The 18,267-nt window shown below is 29.7% G+C and overlaps 2 protein-coding genes across 2 annotated transcripts in view; one reads left to right on the top strand and one right to left on the bottom strand.

The window, feature by feature from the left end:
- Positions 1-1,713: 1,713 nt before the first annotated feature.
- Positions 1,714-3,072, bottom strand: LOC130443597 (CDK-activating kinase assembly factor MAT1). Its single transcript, XM_056778349.1, has one exon. It carries the CDS (start codon positions 2,835-2,837, stop codon positions 1,899-1,901), a length of 939 nt encoding a protein of 312 aa, XP_056634327.1. The 5' UTR covers positions 2,838-3,072; the 3' UTR covers positions 1,714-1,898.
- A 436-nt stretch (positions 3,073-3,508) lies between these two features.
- The window catches only part of LOC130443596 (protein kinase C), a 67,366-nt gene continuing 52,607 nt past the window's right edge, over positions 3,509-18,267 (top strand). Inside the window, exons 1-3 of the mRNA XM_056778348.1 lie at positions 3,509-4,001; positions 6,720-6,777; positions 6,833-6,989. Of these exons, the coding sequence (XP_056634326.1) occupies positions 3,669-4,001; positions 6,720-6,777; positions 6,833-6,989 (548 nt within the window). The 5' untranslated portion in view covers positions 3,509-3,668. The remainder of the gene's footprint in view (positions 4,002-6,719; positions 6,778-6,832; positions 6,990-18,267) is intronic.

The following is an 18,267-nucleotide window of genomic DNA, read 5'->3' as shown; positions in this document are numbered from 1 at the left end:
AAAGGCGTATGAGAACAATTCTCTATCTTGTGCTCGTGTTTTTGAGTGGTGTAAGCGCTTTAGTGCCCAGGTCGCCCTATGACTGTTTCAACTCCGGAAACAGTGACCAAAATCAATCAAATTGTGCGTGCGTAAACGGTTAGAAAAATTTTACACGAGGAATTACATATGACAAAAGTCTGTGCGAAGTTGGAGCCAAAAAATTTGACTTCTGACTAAAAGCTCTTGAGTCAACGGGTTTGCTCAGATTTCCTTGAAAGGTTAGAAAAAGATCTGTTTTGAAATTGACCCGATTTGAGTCGATGGAAGCGGTAAAGCCAAAAACGGCAGAGCTCATAAAGGCTCTCACTGAAGAAGACTTCCAGCACTGCTTCGATAAATGTAAAAATGTATGGAAAGGTGTGTGGGCGAAGGGAGGGGATTCTATTGAAGGGGAACATTCGAATGTAGTAACCCTTTTTCGAAACCAGTCTAGTTATTTAATAGTCAGACCTCGTTTAGGCGCTGTGAACCCTTAGTGGAATACACTATTAATGTTTTGTTTTCCAGAGCATAGTTAGGAAAGTAGGTGGTTGGAGGAACGCGCCAAGAACAAGTTACACTGGTAAATCTCCCGTCAAGCTGTTATGTCATTTAGGTTGTACATAAACTGTTAAAACAGTTGAGTATTACAGCAGTGGCGATTTTAGCGAAATCTGTGAATTTCACTAGATGTGGAAATATAAAAGTTTTTATCCTATACGTGTCAGGTTAACTATTCAATAGATTAGAAATTTATTTCACCCAGATCTCTAAACTGGGGAGTTGAAAGTATGAAAATATGACCAATATCTTCAAGCAATTTAAGACTATCTTGTTTCAAATAGAATCTTAATCCCTTCGTTCCAAGTCATTTCTTGATCGGAGTACCTTTATGGTCAATACAGGAAAGCACTTTCCCTTTGAATAGATTCTGACAACAATGTACTTATGCGCAACAGAATTTGTTACCTCAATTAAAAAATCGTCTAAAATGGACTATTTATGTGAAAGGTCTTACCATTATAATCGTGGTACTTATCAAAGCTGACGATTCTTCCTTTTTAAGGTGACCACTAGCTTTTATGTTTCAGATGTTTCTATTCGCAAAAATGGTAGAAATCAGTTAGTCCAAGTCTAAACCTCTTCATAATTATACTTGCCCTACAGTTATAATTATTCCTCTATTCTACTTCACCATGTAACATACTCTTCCCTTGGGAAAGAGAGAAACAATAATTCAGCATGTTCTCTCAACAAACACTTTTCCTTTCTTACTCCATTCTATATATTCTATAAACATGTATAATGAAACTTTTAAATAAAACCCAAAAAGGACCATATGGTACAGAGATGGTCAAAACTAAGAGCAGGAGCAGCTGTTTGTAGCATGAATAAATTTATGTATATTGTCATTTTGAAGGTTATCTTTGAATCACATGAATTTAGTATTTTAAAGAAAATTTGTAATACCACAATGGTCCTCCCGATGACGAATAAATACATAGTGACTCAAAAGATTGGATTATATATCAAAATAGTACACTTGTATTTCATTACCACAACCCCACAAAAATCATATTTATTAACATATACATGTAAATATGGTACTAGTATATAAAAGCGAGTCATGTTGAAAACTCATTTTTCTTGTCAATAATTCATTTAAATAAGCTGTTCATTGAAGTACTAATAGAAATTGTAACAATTTATTATCAACAACAAAATGAAATCATATTTGTAATTTATCAAAAAATATAACAATTCAAAATTTCAAGTTTAAACAATTTTATAAAATAACAATTACTTCCATTTAATTTTACTTAATATTATTAACAAAAGGAAATTTAAACTGCATTTTGCAATACATTTAATTTAATTCAAGTCAACAAAGTCTTTTTACTATGAAAAAGTCCCATCATAGCATCCTGCAAAGCACGTAAACAGGCAATATTGGATTTAAAACCTCCCGCTCTTTCTTGTTCTGTTTCAGACCTAACATGATTTAAGAATTTTTTTTCTATGATATCAACTACATTTGGTGGTTCAGGTCCATCTATAGGGAATGTTAATGGTTTATATGAGTAAAGGGGACCTTCATCTGTAGGTACTGGCAAAAATGTTGTATGAGATTGATGACCAAACTGAATTCCAGTTGAAAATTGAGTCACTTTTGGAGGCAACTTTTTTGTTTCTTCCTCTTTTGCTTGTTGAGCAAATGTGTCAACAATATTTTTGGCATCAGCATTAGAAAACATGAGTTCATCAATCAATGCTTCTTTTTCCCTAATTTTCTTTTTTTTATTTTCAACTTCTTCCTTTTGAAGTTCTTTTTTTCTTTCATCCTCTCTTTGCTTTTCAAATTCTAGCATTTCTTCTAATTCATATTCTTCTCGTCCTAATCTTCCTTTGCTTTTTAATATCTGTTCTTTATTATCACGTTTATATTGTTCTATCTTTTTATTGGTATTTACAACATCGATATCGTTTGTTAAATTATATATAATAGTTTCTATTTCCTCTAAGTAATTATTATAATCATCTAATGAAGAAAAATCTTCCTCTTTTTTATTAAAGTCCCTAAGAACTCTTCTCCTTATATCAACTTCCTTCTCCACTGTGGCATCTTCAAATAATTGTATTCTGAAATTATTCCTTCGCAAAGGTATTCTACAGTCTGGACAAGCACCAGATCCTTTTAAAAATAATAGATCCACACAGCTTTCACATAAACCATGACCACAAACATTAACCATCATTTTCATGGAGGGATTTTGAAATTTGGATGTCCTGCATCTTGGACAAGTAAAATCATCCATATTTTCATATAACTATTGATTATTTAATAAAATTACTTTAATAATAAAAAATCGGCGGTTCAAACAGTCTAACTAAACATAACCATACATGTAAATGCTTCGCGTAAATGTCAACATGTCAATGTCATCGAAATGTTATGGGAATGATCATTATAGCCAATCTCTTCTAACAGGAATTTTATTAAAACTTTCCATTTTGATTAAATATTCCTTTTGTTAAGATTTTAAAAAATCTTGAATTGAAGATGTATTTAGTTCCCGAAAGATTGCATATTTTGTTGTGTTATAATTGGTGGTTTGATTAATGAAATTAGCTATTATCAAATGTGCAATCAAAGAAGTGTGATGATAAGTTATGTCTACTGTTCTAAAATTTCATTATTTGTGAAAATAAAATACATTGGAGAAACTATTTTGAACCAATAAATTTACACAGAAAAAAAACAAATCATTCCAACTTGTGTGAAAAATAGTACTGCGCCACCTATTGGTAAGTGCATTCATGAGCTGAAATTGATTATAAAATATAGGTTTGACAGTGAAAATAGGGAATTTTAGGAAAAGCAACTTTTCCAGGAGGTTTGAAATAAGGTAGAACTCCAGAAGGCGGAGCCTCAAGCTTAGCAGTCTCAGATTTTTAGAGGTCGTGTTGGGCCGAGCAAATCGAGATCATACGATGGTGTGCGATAACTGTCATTTATATTGTATTTTATAGACTCGTTTCTAACAAATTGTGTCGTCCCTATGTAGGTTTAAAAGTGATTAGTGGTGTGGTGTGGTGGATAAATTCATTCCTCATAGGTGAGGTATTGAAAACTCGTGTACAGTGCCATGTTCACGGGGACTATTCGCGTAAAATTATGCGAGGCCCAGAGCCTGAGACCGACGGATTGCTCGATGCGTTATACTTTCGGGAAACCTGATGAACAACTTTTAGATCCTTATGTTACGATTGTTGTGGATGACATTCATGTAGCTCAATCCACTTCTAAACAAAAAACTTGTGATCCAGTATGGAATGAATTCTTTGAGCACCAGGTTGAGAACGCTAAGACGCTGACCCTGACGGTGTTCCATGACGCTGCGATTCCACCTGACGTCTTCGTTGCGAACGTCTCTATTCTTTTTGAGGATTTGCTAAATAGGGAAAGAGATGATTTTTGGGTGAGTTTAAGAAACGTTTATTTTTTTGTTTTTTCTTTTAAATATCTGTCATGCTGTACACCTGTCGCATTTTCTATAAATGACGATCTCCAATAATTTTCACACTTATTGGGTGGTGTTAATAACGAATTTATTTTTCTAATAAAAGTGAAACATTTGATTAAAGAATATACATCTGCTGGTTGTTGAAAACCTCAATCTGTAAGAACAAACTTTGGTTAAGTTTTATTTTCGGGATACCTATTATTTTTTTAAAATATAGTACAAATTTAATGTGACTAAAAATGATTGTATTTTCAACTTTTTTCATATTTAGTGAATCATACCTTATCTTTAAGCTCTACTTCCTAATATTTTCACATTATGTATCAGTATATTACATAGATAGGCGATCAACATAATATACTTTTTGTTAAATTGCGAGAATTAAAATGTCATAAAATATTGTTTTAAATAATATAATTTGTCTATATAGACAGTAGTAAATACAACTGTAGCTATTACCTACTAGTACAATTTATCTAAGAAAATAAATCTAAACAAATTAACTTAATAAAATATTAGCCGAAAGCTTAAAAATATTCCAACAATTTTTTAAAACTTTTCATAGGCTGCGGTTTTTTATGATTTAATATCCATAAAAATTGACAGTATCTATGGAAATCTATGTTTTGTTTAATTTAAAGACTTCTTCTATTTACAAGAGTTGGACAGTTATGTCAAACAATAATATAGAGATAACTAAAGTGGAAAGAACTAAGCTGAACATTTTGATCCATATTTTTAACCACATAGATACTGTCAACATAAGTTTTTATGTTTAAAGAAGCTTGATTTTGAATAGTTTTAGTGGAAAACTAGAAATTTGGAATTCGTAACATTTTTTTTTAATTTGTTAGGTGTTAGGTGTTAGCTTAAGAAACAAAGAAGAATACGAATTAGTTTGGTTAAAATTAGGCGTCAAGATTAGTTCAATGTTGAGTATACATTAGTGTGGACAAAAAAACTTTATTTAGCTTCTACGAAAATATCGTTCAAGATGTTAAAAAAAAATTCTGGTAAAGTTTGATCTCTTAATACCAATATTTGAGGTTCTGCATCATGATTTTTAATTTCCCATTTAAATATGTTTTTTTTTTTGAATTTTAATGTATTTCAACAAATTATTTTTGTAGGAAATTAATCCTACAAAAATTCTCCAAAATAATTTTTCGCTAAGTCAACTCGGTTAAAAGTTATTTGCAGTTAAAGTTCAACCTAAATAATACAATCAGAAGATTTTTAATGCGATTAAGTCTATTATTTAAAGATTTGTTATTTGGAATCAGTTACATTGAAAGTTTTTCTCGATAAATTTGGGAAGTAAAAATGAGAAAAAATTTATTGTAGAAAACTATAAAAGATTGTGGAAGTCATATATTAATTTAAGTTGAACTTAAACTGCAAATAACTTTTAAATGAGATGACTTAATGAAAAGACCTTTTTTGTAGGCTGTTTAATTTCCTACAAAAATATCTATTTCTTTTTACTACACAATAATTCGTTGAAATACATTGAAGTTAAACATGGTCTTACAACAGCATAATAATTATTTCCCTAGAAAAAAATCTACTGTTAATACAGTATGTCTTCAAGATGTTAGGGGATTTAATCATTATAATCAACCTCTTCTAACAATATTATTGAAATTTTTCTTTTTGATTGATTATTTCTTTATTTTTTTCAAAATTAATAGTTAACTTAATATATCCAAAAAAAGAAAAAAATGTGAAAGAACCTACCAAAAAATAACATAAGTATTTCAAAAAATCTTGAGTCATTTAGCTTTTGAAATATTGCATGGATACATTAATATTTTCCTTTTTATGATCCAACTTTGTGAACACAACTATAGCATTTTTTAATATTAACTTTTTCATAATATAAAAAAAACTTTTCAGTTAGTATTTTTTCGAAAATTCATTTATCATGGAGAATAACAAGCAACATATATTATACAATACTAACCACAAACAACAACCTCTTTTCAATTCAGCTATCTGCATTTTTGATTATCTGAAATCCAAACTATAACTATTAGTAGCTACTGTAAATTTTAATCAAGTTTCTAGAGTATCTTTATAGATAATTAAAATTAGTGAGGATATTTATTAAAACATATAGTAAACAGAATGAGATTTGCTATTATTATCAATTTCAAGACTCATTACATATGATCAATAATTACTTTCTAAATTCATCCATCTATTCAAATAGATATGATTTCCTGTTTACTTCATGTTGAAATGATATTTTTTTTCAAAATTCAAACTGTAATATTTTCATCTGAAAATAACAAATTTAAAATGAGAATATGTATTGTTTTTCAATTCAAAATGATCTTTTTTAAATATTTATCTCTTCCTTTTCATTTTAATTAACATTTACAACTAAGCAATTTTGAATCAACAAGAAAATTTATATTAAAATGAAATTTCTATAAACTTGATGTGTGTGTTAGAATGTCACTCAACTGTGAAGTAATTTTATTTGGTACTAAATCTGCTGCACATAAAGCTACTAAATTAAATTTTTGTGACAATTTTTTTTGTAAAATACCCTCAGTTTTGGGTTGAAGTTAAAAAAAAAGTAAAAGGAAAAAATAAACATTATTTTAATCGTATCTCTAGGAATGCGCTTATCTGTTCACTCCAACTATAGATTCTGTTTTGTTTTAGGTGGATCTAGAGCCCAAAGGCCGCTTACATATTAAAATTGACTTAAGGATATCAAAAGGTAGTCAATAGTTTCAATTATCTTTTACTACATTTAAAGTTCCTATTTTTCACAGATTATGGAGGAAAACCAAGAGAATTCAAAGAGCGCCAGGGCTTCAATAGGAGGCGTGGTGCTATGCGAAGAAGAGTCCATCAAGTTAATGGTCATAAATTTATGGCTACTTTCTTGCGACAACCCACATTTTGCTCTCATTGTCGTGATTTTATCTGGTGAGTATATATATTTTGATTACTGATCTTTTTGATACATATTTATTTGTGGGAACTAATTCTACAGTACTATTTATTGCAATATACAGTAACTTTACTAGATCTTTTCTTAAACATTACCGTTTGAAGAAAGTCTACGATTAATGGGAACTTGTGTGTGTTACTGTAGCTTCACAATGGTTTGTGAAGGTATGTTTAACTGTATTCTTCAGGCTTAAGATAAAGTCCACCCAATATATCCAAAGTGGCAAAGATATTTACTACATTGGTTATTTTGGGGGTCATTTATAAGTACCTACTAATTAAATAAATAATCTAAAGAAAAGGTCAAGTAGAATAAGTAGAAATTGTAACTGTCAAATTAACAGTATTTAGTTATGTTTGTTTGAAATATATGAAGGTTATTGTGTTTTTAAACATAAAACCCGATAAAATAGAGATTCTCGTGATTTGTGTCTTAATATTCTAAATTGTCTAAGTATATTAATATTCCCAGTGTCAATTATATATACTACTTGTAAATTATGTGAAATGATAACATCAATTCTTGTGAAGCTGACTTCATATATAAATAGCATTTTCTAATAAATATCCTTATTTTTTTAAAAAACTAGCAAGGGTAAGTGAGTCTTACAACTTAATCTTATACACCTGTGGCACATATTTCTGGCTTGAAGGATATACTATGTGCTGATATGGCAAGATGAAGTTATTACCATTTCACAAGTTATCCATTGCAAATGCAAATGAGATTATGTGAAACCAATCATTGATCGTGGTATTAGCTTCAGAAAAAAATCTATTCTCAAACAAATATCTAAGAGATGATAAACAGAAAATTGAATTTGACAATAAAGTGAGAATAAACCAATAACTACAAGTTTTTATTAAAGGACGATACTAGTACATCTATATTTTAGACTTTCTATAAAAGATTTAATTGATAGTCTTGCTGATGATACCATTGCCAGCTCTACAGTTGATATCTATTTGGCTTCTCAAAATAAGATTAGTGAATTTGGATTTATAGAAATTTATAGTATGACTTATAATATATGTAACATGATTTTTTTATTTATATATTATAAATCCAATAAATATAGTTGATATGAGTTAATTTGTTGACTTGAGAGCAGTGCTCTTTTTAGTAGAGTAAGGTCTTTTTCAGCCCTTTTCGTCCATTTCTTATATTAGCTGGACGATTCCTATTGAGACTTCTCATGTTTTGGGGTTCTAGATGTGATGCATTGACATGGTTTTCACTTCTCTTGTGGTGTTTCATATTTCTTGAATATATGGAACAGTGCTTAGTGTTTAATTTGTCACATACCATGGCTTATCAGTGATAATGCAAAGTATTTTGGAGTGACTTTGTTGGATTATAGCTAAGTTTGATTTGTTGGTGCAGATAACCTTTGATCAAGAGATCATAAACCTTAGTATTCTATTGACTATCTGTGTTTATGAAACCTGAGACATTAACACTTATTTGTTATGTTTTTTTCCTATTATTTCTGTCATGCTGATATTTGCGAGGAAAGATATTTTGCCAAAATTATTCAGGAATAAAGAAAAATTGTTTTTGTTATATTGATATTAAATTGATAATAAGGAATGAAAAAAGGTGATTAAAAATACTTTCCCGGAAGATTAACTAGAAATATCTTGATTAGGCAACTGGTTAGGTACAAATTGATAAATATTAAGTTTCATTGCTTTGTTACTTGTACTTTTAAATGTTATATCCAAAATATTTTGATGTGCTGTCTATTGATAAGTGTTTCTATTTTATAGGAATTGTAAGTTCCATAATTTTTACTCTTCATAAATTCACTTCCTTAGTGCCAGAAAAAATTATAGATGGAAAGGCAATAAAAAATGTAATGATTCTAATGCTGTTATACATTACAATGATTGTAAATATACCTATAAAAAATATAAAAAAATAATTTGTTTTACCATTATCAACTATGACAAGAAATTTTTCACCAGTCCATCTTTCATTAACACCAATTTTAACCACCATATTATTTGCAAACATTCAACTGTAATCTTTCTAATTCATGAAAATGGTTTTCAGTGCATAACTATTTTATCGAGTTTATGTTTAAAATATGCTTGTAACATCTAATGTATGTTCATGAATATTTTTAATCTCAATTAAGACAAAATTCACCATTGTTGTAATGTAATTGAATTAGTGGATATTTACATGGAGTTGCCAATAGCGGTCACAGTAATTAATTGGAAGCAGAAAATCCAGGGCCAAAAGAAGGCCTTTGTCAAAATTTGTTACTAAAATACCGTAACAATTGAATCACATCTCCATTAATAATAATTTTACTATTATATTGATTGAACAATCAAGAAGGTCAAAAGGTCGCAAGAAGGAAATAATTATTTTGGAATAATCTGTGTACAGGTGGATTCTGTGGGATCTATTTTTTTTTTCAATAACAATCTGGGGATGATTCATGAGAATAATCAAGTTTTGGGCATCCCTGTAATTTTTTCATTAATAAAGTGTTTCTCAGTGCCTAAACAACTCAAATATTGGTATTAAAGCTGTAATTAAGTCTTATCAATACATACTGTCTAATTGTGATTTGAAAAAAAGATTTGAAACAGCTCTAACGCAATTTTTAGGGTATTTTGGTAACAAATTTTGACCAGGGCTTCCTGATCCCTATAATAATACAGTTGAAAATCACCTGTCTATGAAAAATATTTGTTTGAATGGAAGGTTTTCACCTATGGAGCTTAGAGCAAACATAATATTAAATTTGATTATAATATAAATATATAATATAATATAAATGTATAATATACGGATAGAGAAAATGGATTGTAGTATCCGTTTATCCTATTCTTGAAAATGTTTATCATTTTTTCTGGATAATAAGATTTTCTTTCAAAATTATTGAAAAAACTAATTTTAATTATTATGAGTTACATATATATATATATATATATATATATATATATATATAAATTTATTATAAAAAATATTTGAAGTTATTTTTTTTATTGTAGCTTCAAAACAGAAATGTTAATACAAAAGATAAATTTTACTTCATTAATGTTCTCTTTTTATTTTAATAATAATATATAATATGTATATATATAAGAAATATATATATGAATTGTAAAGAAGTCTTTGCCAGCTATATTATATAACGGTTTTTTTATAGGGAACGTGGCAAGGAAACACCAAAGTGGACTAACTTTAATATATTTTCTGATCTTTCGAATACTTATGTATTCATCGTCTGGGAAGTAATTAATTAAGATTTCCCAATAAGAAACCGCTTATATATATATATATATATATATATATATATATATATATATATATATATATAAATATATATATATATATATATATATATATATATATATATAAATATATATATATATATATATATATATATATATGTCACCTACGCCATTGCCCTTAGGTGGACAGTATATTGTGCTGATTAAGAACTTATTTTATTGTAGAATTGCTTAGCTTGTGTTTACCAAAAGATTATTTAATTCACGTTTGTAATAAAAAATATCAGTCTTGTAATTGAAGTTGTTGGTAGAATTTATGTTAGAAATAAAGTTAGTTTTTAAAAACACGGTTCCAGTAAATTAAAAGTTATATATATATATATATATATATATATATATATATATATATATATATATATATATATATATATATATATATATATATATATATATATATTAAAATGAAAAGAGAACATTAATGAAGTAAAAATTATTTTGATTTTCATCTCTATTTTGAAGCTTCCATAAAAAAATAACTATCAAATATTTTTTATAATATATATATATATATATATATATATATATATATATATATATATATATATATATATATATATATATATATATATATATATATATATACATAATTTACAATAATTAAAAATAATTTTTTCAACAATTTTGAAAGCAAATTGAAAGAAAATTATCTGGAAAAAAGGATAAAGAGATACTACAATTAATTAAAAAACAAAACAGAAACGAAACATCAAAACAGGAAACATTTCTTCTTGCCATATTTACAAAGGAATCCCAAGAACTATGGAATTATTTCAATAAATATGATAGTGTAAGTCATAAAGGACATAATACATTATCCAAATATTATATATCAAGCACCTTGTACTGATTGTGACGTTGTCTACATAGGGCAAAATCTCAGTATTTATAAAATAGACTAGCAATACGATAAAAAAAAATAAAACTGCATTAACGAACCACGAAATATAAAATAAAATATAAATTCAATTATAAAGATATAAGGGTTAAGAGGGAAAGTGATATAATTCGGCTTAGTGAATTTTTTTAATAGTCAGCTCCAAGGATCAAATATAATTACTTATATTAGAGGTAATTATTTAAAATTAAAAATGTTATCACCGAAATTTGTATTTTAATTGTTAATAGTATAGTAATAGCGCCATCTATTGCAATCTATGTAGAGAGATAACTTTTACTAGTGCCATTTATTTGTGAAATCATGAACAAATTTTTCCATATGCAATAAATAAAACTAATAGATTTTTTGCGAACCTTGGGTATAAGCTCAAAAATAATTTTGTAATATGAATTTTGATATTTTCTTATAGAATAAGGAATATATCATATGTTACTCCTGCAGTGTCGTACCCATTATTTATAACATATACCAAAGAACAACAATGTGGGTATGATTGAAAAATTGAATAGAAAAAATGAAAATACTAACGTCCATTAAATTTTTATTGGGAAATTGCCAAAATTTCGTCATCGTTTATTTTTGTGTATTTCCGCCCTCAACATTGTAATGATTAATATATTTTTGTGTACCGGTTTTTGTTACTTGAATTCGTTATTTTGTAAATATTATATATTGAAAACGAGATGCAACTGTACCTAACGATGTATACATTTTTTTGGTGTCTAAATATATAACTAGTAGATTAAACCGTTTAATAAATGTCAAATTCTATATTCCAAAAAAACTAGTTTTAATACAGAAGAGACCTGAAATGGATAACATTTATATGCATTAATACGAGGATATATTGAAAAATTCTTAGCCTACTATAGAACCAATATTTCTTCTTGCTGTGTAAACCAGACCTCCACGACTTTTATGACCTCCTCGTCGGAAGAAAATTTACAACCTCTTAAACTTGAAAGAAATGATAGTCGGACGGAGCCAAATCTGGTGAATTAGGGGGGTATTCAAATGACAAATTTTTTGCATGGCAACATAAGATTTGTGTGCAAGGGCGTTGTCCTGCAAAAACAAAACACCTTTGGATAGCTTTCCGCGTCTTTTCTCTTTAATTTTTTTCCGTAGAATGGTCAGTAATATTGAATAGTAATCCCCAGTTATTGTTCTACCCTTATCCAAAAAATCAATTATGATTACTCCATGGCAATCTCAAAAATACTGAAGCCAGAACTTTACCAACTAATTTTTGGACACGAAACTTCTTAGGTATTGGAGAATCAGAGTATCGCAATTCCATCGATTGTTGCTTTGTTTCTGGATCGTAGAAATGTACACAAGTCTCATCCATAGTAACAGTTCGGTTTAAGAAGCCTACATCGTTTTCAAATCGAGCACAGATCGAACGCGATACTTCTACCCTTGCACGCTTTTGGTCAACATTCAAACATTTGGGAGATCCATTTTGCAGCAATTTTTCTCATGTCCAAATTGATGTGAACTATATGATGAACGCGTTCGTATGAAATATTCAGTGCTTCAGATATCCGTTTTAGCCCAATTAGACGGTCTCATAAAATCATGTCATGAACTGCATCGATATTTTCGGGGACTGACACTGAAACTGGCCTTCCCGATCGGTCAACATCTTTAATGGAAAATGTACCTTTTTTGAAGCTTGCAGTCCAATTTTTCACGGTCGCATGCAAAGGACATTGATCACCGAGAGTATTAAGCATATCTTTTTTTGAATTTTCTTAATTGAATTTATGTTTTTTTGATATTTCATGGTTCGTTAATGTAGCTCTATTTTTTTTATCGTATTGATGACCTCAGTCTATTTTATAAATACTGAGATGTTTGCCCTATGTAGAGAGCGTCACAATTAGTACAAGGCACATTATATATAATATTACTTCTTTTATTTTTTGGTGTTTTTCTAATAAATTTAATATATTTGAGATGTGGAAACCAAAGAAAACTTAATTTTTCTTATTGGAACAAAGTTCTAAGTTGATTTTATCCTTATTTTGATATTCCTGATGAAGGTGATCTATTGATCAATATAAATAAGCAAATTGTCAGTGTCATATTTTGATAAAGACTTAAAGAAAAGTCGAAACGTCAAAATTTATCTTTCTTTTAAAAACTATCAAAAAAATTAATTTTGAAACAGAAGAGACCTAAAATCAAGAACATTTAGATATATATCAGTAGTTTTTTATTGGGAACGTGACAAGGAAACTCCTTCAATATATTTTCCGATCTTCCGAATACTTATGTATTCATATTCTGGGACTGAAATTATGGTCAAATGCAATATAAGAAATAAGTATAAATGTATAACAATAATAAAATTTTACTTACAATAATTAATTAAGATTTCCGGTGATTTTGTTACTATTATAGCTTGTAAAAATTTTTAAACTCTTGGAATTCAAAATTCAATATTTAAATTGACTTATATTGAAATATTGATTAATTGAAATATTTATTCTGGTTACTATAGGAATTCTCATTAATTTTTGATTAGTTTTATTTTGAATGACGTTGAATTTTTATAGGTTAGATAAGGATAAGTTTTAGTGAATGATGTTTAATATTGATTGATAAATTTATGGTTACATCGTCGAAGCATTATTTCATTCCGATTGAGCTACGTCCAAAACATGTGATTTGAACGCATAAATCGCTTCTTCATGTGTAGAAGAACGTTTAATACGCAATTTACTTTTGATCTGCGGATATAAGAAAAAATCATTGGGTGCCAAACAAGGACTGTACGGCAGATGACCCATCAATTCGATATTTTGACTGTTCAAAAACGTTTTTGTTAGAACTGATGTGTGAGAGCTCGCGTTGCCGTGGTGGAGAATGATTCGTCTTCTGCGATTGGTTTCCCTGATTTTTTCGAACACTTCTGGCAAACAAATGCTCGTGTACCATTCAGAATTATTCCGTTCTACGTTGTTCTAATGGAACGTTGGCGACATGTCCAGTTATTCCGAAAAAACAGATGACTATTTGCTTGTAAGTGCTTTGTAAGCGAAAAACTTTTGTTGGATTTGGCTCGACTCATACAGTCGATTATTGTTCAGTTTCGGGTTCATATGTCTAGATCCATTTTTTTTGAGCGATTGTCAAATTATGCAGTATCCTACGCGAAAAAAACTTTTTGACAGCCAAATATTCGTACAATATTGAATGTATGCGAGTGGAACTAATGACCAAGTACGCCTCAATTTCTAGGTATGTCTCATGACAATCTTACAATATCAGTTTACAACATTGTTGTTTTCTGCAACAACGCCCGATTTTGGACTACGTTCGCGAAATTAATCTTATATCGAATTGCCATCATGATTGAATTCTGAAAACAAGCGAAACTCAGTTGCTCGAGTTGGTGCTTCATCACCAAAAGTCAAGTTGATCGGCATACTGCTGTTTCTTTAATCTACGACGAAAGCCATAGAAAATATTCGCGATTTAATTCTATTTTTCAACCAAGATGAATGTTTTATGTATCCGTAAACAACTCAAACTCTGATTCGAAAATTTTCCCGGCTCGTTCCCCAAAAATTGTCGGTTTTTGTTCCGCGATAAAGAACTCGCAGACGCGAAGCTTTCATATTTGCGGGTTGCTTAGTCAGTAGCAATTGCCACGAATGGTTATGTTTTTGGCACCAAGATTTTACATACAAAATGAGTACCTTGTGGAATAACGAATTAGAACTCTCACTTATTCAATGCTTTCCTGATAAGTTGGTATTGGGGGACGTTAATTTGAAAAAATATAAAAATACATTGAAACAGCAGAGTAGCAACCCCAGTATGAAACTATAAAAATATGATACATCTTCAAAGTCAAGTCAAAAATTTCGTACACCACCTGCTTAATTTAATTGTCGCTGTTAAATCTTTTACCCCTCGGCTTTTAGCCTTGCGAACAAAAAATATTTTGACGGAGTCAGATCAGGGCTATATAGTGGGTGTTCAATCTCTGTGAAGCCACATTCATGTACCGGATGTCCCAATAAGAATGGCTCTCGGCCATATCTCGGAAGCCGTTTATAGTACAGCTTCGGGAAAAAAATATGACAAAAGTGACCTCGAGAAAAACCTGGAAATTATTTAGAGTTGTAGGTCCACCGCTAGAGGGCGTAATTAAATACCAAAAATTATGAAATGAATAATTTACAAATTTTGCCTAATTAAGATGCATTTAAACTATGATTATCGTATTCTTCAAGAAATTCAGCGTATATTTGATTTTAAAAAAACGCCTGTAAGTTCAATTCTATTTAACCTATCTATGCAAACTTAGTCTTTTTGAAGAGAGTCCCTTTCTACCAATGTAAGAGTTATAATTTCGAAACAAACTAATGAGTATTCGTATACGCTAGAGGGCGCTATTTATTCATTTTTTTAAATCTAGCTATCCTTTAAAAATGTTGATAGAAAAATACAGTTTTAATTAAGGAATATAAAAGTACACCAAATTAGCGAAAATTAGAATAGCGAAAAACGCATGTCGATATCTTTTTCGTATTACGAGATATCCTAAGAAATATGTAAAATTTAATCATTTTTCTTTAAACATAAATTACTCCGGGTTGACTGAACGGATTTTAACATTTTTTGACTCCTCAAAATTGTCTTTCTTTGTTCTATTAATAATAGTTCCAATTATTATGTCAATATATGTTATGGAAGTTAAAATGGAAATATAACTTAAGGTACCTCGCTAGTGACGAGCTAAATGTTCAAATTGTCGCCCAACATTTTCGATACAAACGTTTATTCTTTGAAGAGTAGATTGAACATCAGTCTCAATTTCTGCTCTCGAAATACTATGAATGAAGTTTCGTATTCTCTCGATCATGTTATCTCTAGTAGTGGGTCTAATTGCACAAACAAGGTCTTTAATCCGGCCCAAGAGCTAGAAATCTAAGACGGTTAAGTCTGGTGACCTAGTTCGCCAAAAAATAGGCCTCCACGTCCTATCCACCTATCAGGGTAAGCATTATCTAAAAATTCTCTAACTTGTCTGGAGAAATGCGCCGGACACCCATCGTGCTGAAACAACATAGACCTACGAGTTGCTAGTGATATATCTTCTAGAAGAAGTGGTAATTCATCCCCGTTAATTGAGTTGTCAAAAATAAAAGGTCCAATTATCTGACCATCTATAATACCACACCATACATTCACCGACCATCGCCCCTTATACTGAACTTCTTCCATCCAGCGTGGATTATTCTGTGACCAATAGTGCATATGATGCCGGTTAACCATACCATCACTACTAAATGTAGCTTCGTCTGACCACAAAATACGTGACAGTAATTGAGGGTCGTCATATACCATATGTAGTAACCGGTTGCAATAATCCAACTTTCTGTCGTAATCACGATCAACCAATTGTTGATGCAGTACTATATGATATGGATGAAATCTAAAAGAAATATAATGTCCTGTTAAATATCTTTCCGGTATGATAAATAAATTATTATGTTAACATATAACAGTGCCTTCAAATAATATTATGCGGCTATATTTTTACATCATAATTTACCTGTGTCCTGTCAAAATACGTTGAACGGTGGTTCTGCTTATTCCCAAGTCTCTACTTATTGCTCTAATACTTAAATGCGAGTTAAATTGCACATATACCAAAACATTTATTGTGTTTTCCTCTGAACGACCTCTGCCGCGTCTTCTAAATATAGGAAGATTTACATTTCCAGTCGTTCTTAAATGATGTGTGAATCAATGAAAAACTCTGCTACCGGGATGACGTCTTTGGGTATATTGTATGGCATATACCCTAGCCGCAACAGTTGCAATTCTCATACATTCAAAGTAAATGCCTATCATATCAAATGCTTCTTAGTTTGTAAAAATCATCTTAGATATAACTTTCAAGTAAATTTTATATCGAATTTAATGCACACAAATCGCAATGACACGTAAATGAACAAATTACAGGTTTATTAATTTGACGCAAGACATACATTTTTATTTTGTTTTTTTCATGGCCCACTACTTGTTTTTATATATTTCCATTTTAACTTTTTATTATATTTATTATTATATTGTTATTATATTCTATTATTAATACAATAAGGAAAGACAATTCTGAGGAATCAAAATATGTTAAAATCCCTTCAGTCAACCCGGAGTAATTTATGTTTAAAGGAAAATGCTTAAAATTTACACATTTCTTAGGATATCTAGTAATACGAAAAAGATATCGACATGCGATATTCGCTATTCTGTTGCTAATTTGGTGTACTTTTATATTCCTTAATTAAAACTGTATTTTTCCATCAACAATTTAAAGGATAGCTAGATTTAAAAAAATAAATAAATAGTGCCCTCTAGCGTATACGTTACTCATTAGGTTGTTTCGAAATTATAACTCTCTTTAAAAAGACTAAGTTTGCATAGATAGGTTAAGTAGAACTGGACTTCAGGCGTTTTTTCATAATAAAGTTCCCGCTTCCCCCCACGTCTTATTTGAAGAGATAGACTAAAACTTGTCAAATCAAATATACGCTGAATTTCTTGAAGAATACGATAATCATAGTTTAAATGCATCTTAATTAGGCAAAATTTGTAAATTATTCATTTTATAATTTTTGGTATTCTATTACGCTCTTTGGAGGTGGACCTACAACTCTGTAAATAATTTCCAGGTTTTTCTCGAGATCACTTTTGTTATAAATTTTGTTTTCCCGAAGCTGTACTATAAACGGCTTCCGAGATATGGCCGAGAGCCATTCTTATTGGGACACCCGGTACAGAGCCTTGGAAAGCGAAGCATTGTGGACTGGAGCATTGTCATGAAGCAAGCGCACACTTCGGCTGATAAATTTACAAAAAAAAATATCCATGAACCCAATCCTCCAAGTAGTTGCTGAAAACTATATAAAAAGTTTATTTATTTAAAAAAGAGAAAACAATTTGCATTAATGTGAATTCAAAGTAACAACTATTATAAGTAGTTATATAATAAAAATAACTTTAGCTAATATGAGAGAA

Source organism: Diorhabda sublineata, chromosome 4 (assembly GCF_026230105.1).
Source record: "Diorhabda sublineata isolate icDioSubl1.1 chromosome 4, icDioSubl1.1, whole genome shotgun sequence".
NCBI classification, from domain to species: domain Eukaryota; kingdom Metazoa; phylum Arthropoda; class Insecta; order Coleoptera; family Chrysomelidae; genus Diorhabda; species Diorhabda sublineata.
The sequence above is the reverse complement of the archived record's forward strand: the minus strand, read 5'-3'. Positions and strand labels throughout refer to the sequence as shown.

Excerpts from the sequence above, each read along its gene's own strand:
- LOC130443597 (XM_056778349.1), bottom strand. The coding sequence starts at position 2,837 with ATGGATGATTTTACTTGTCCAAGATGCAGGACATCCAAATTTCAAAAT.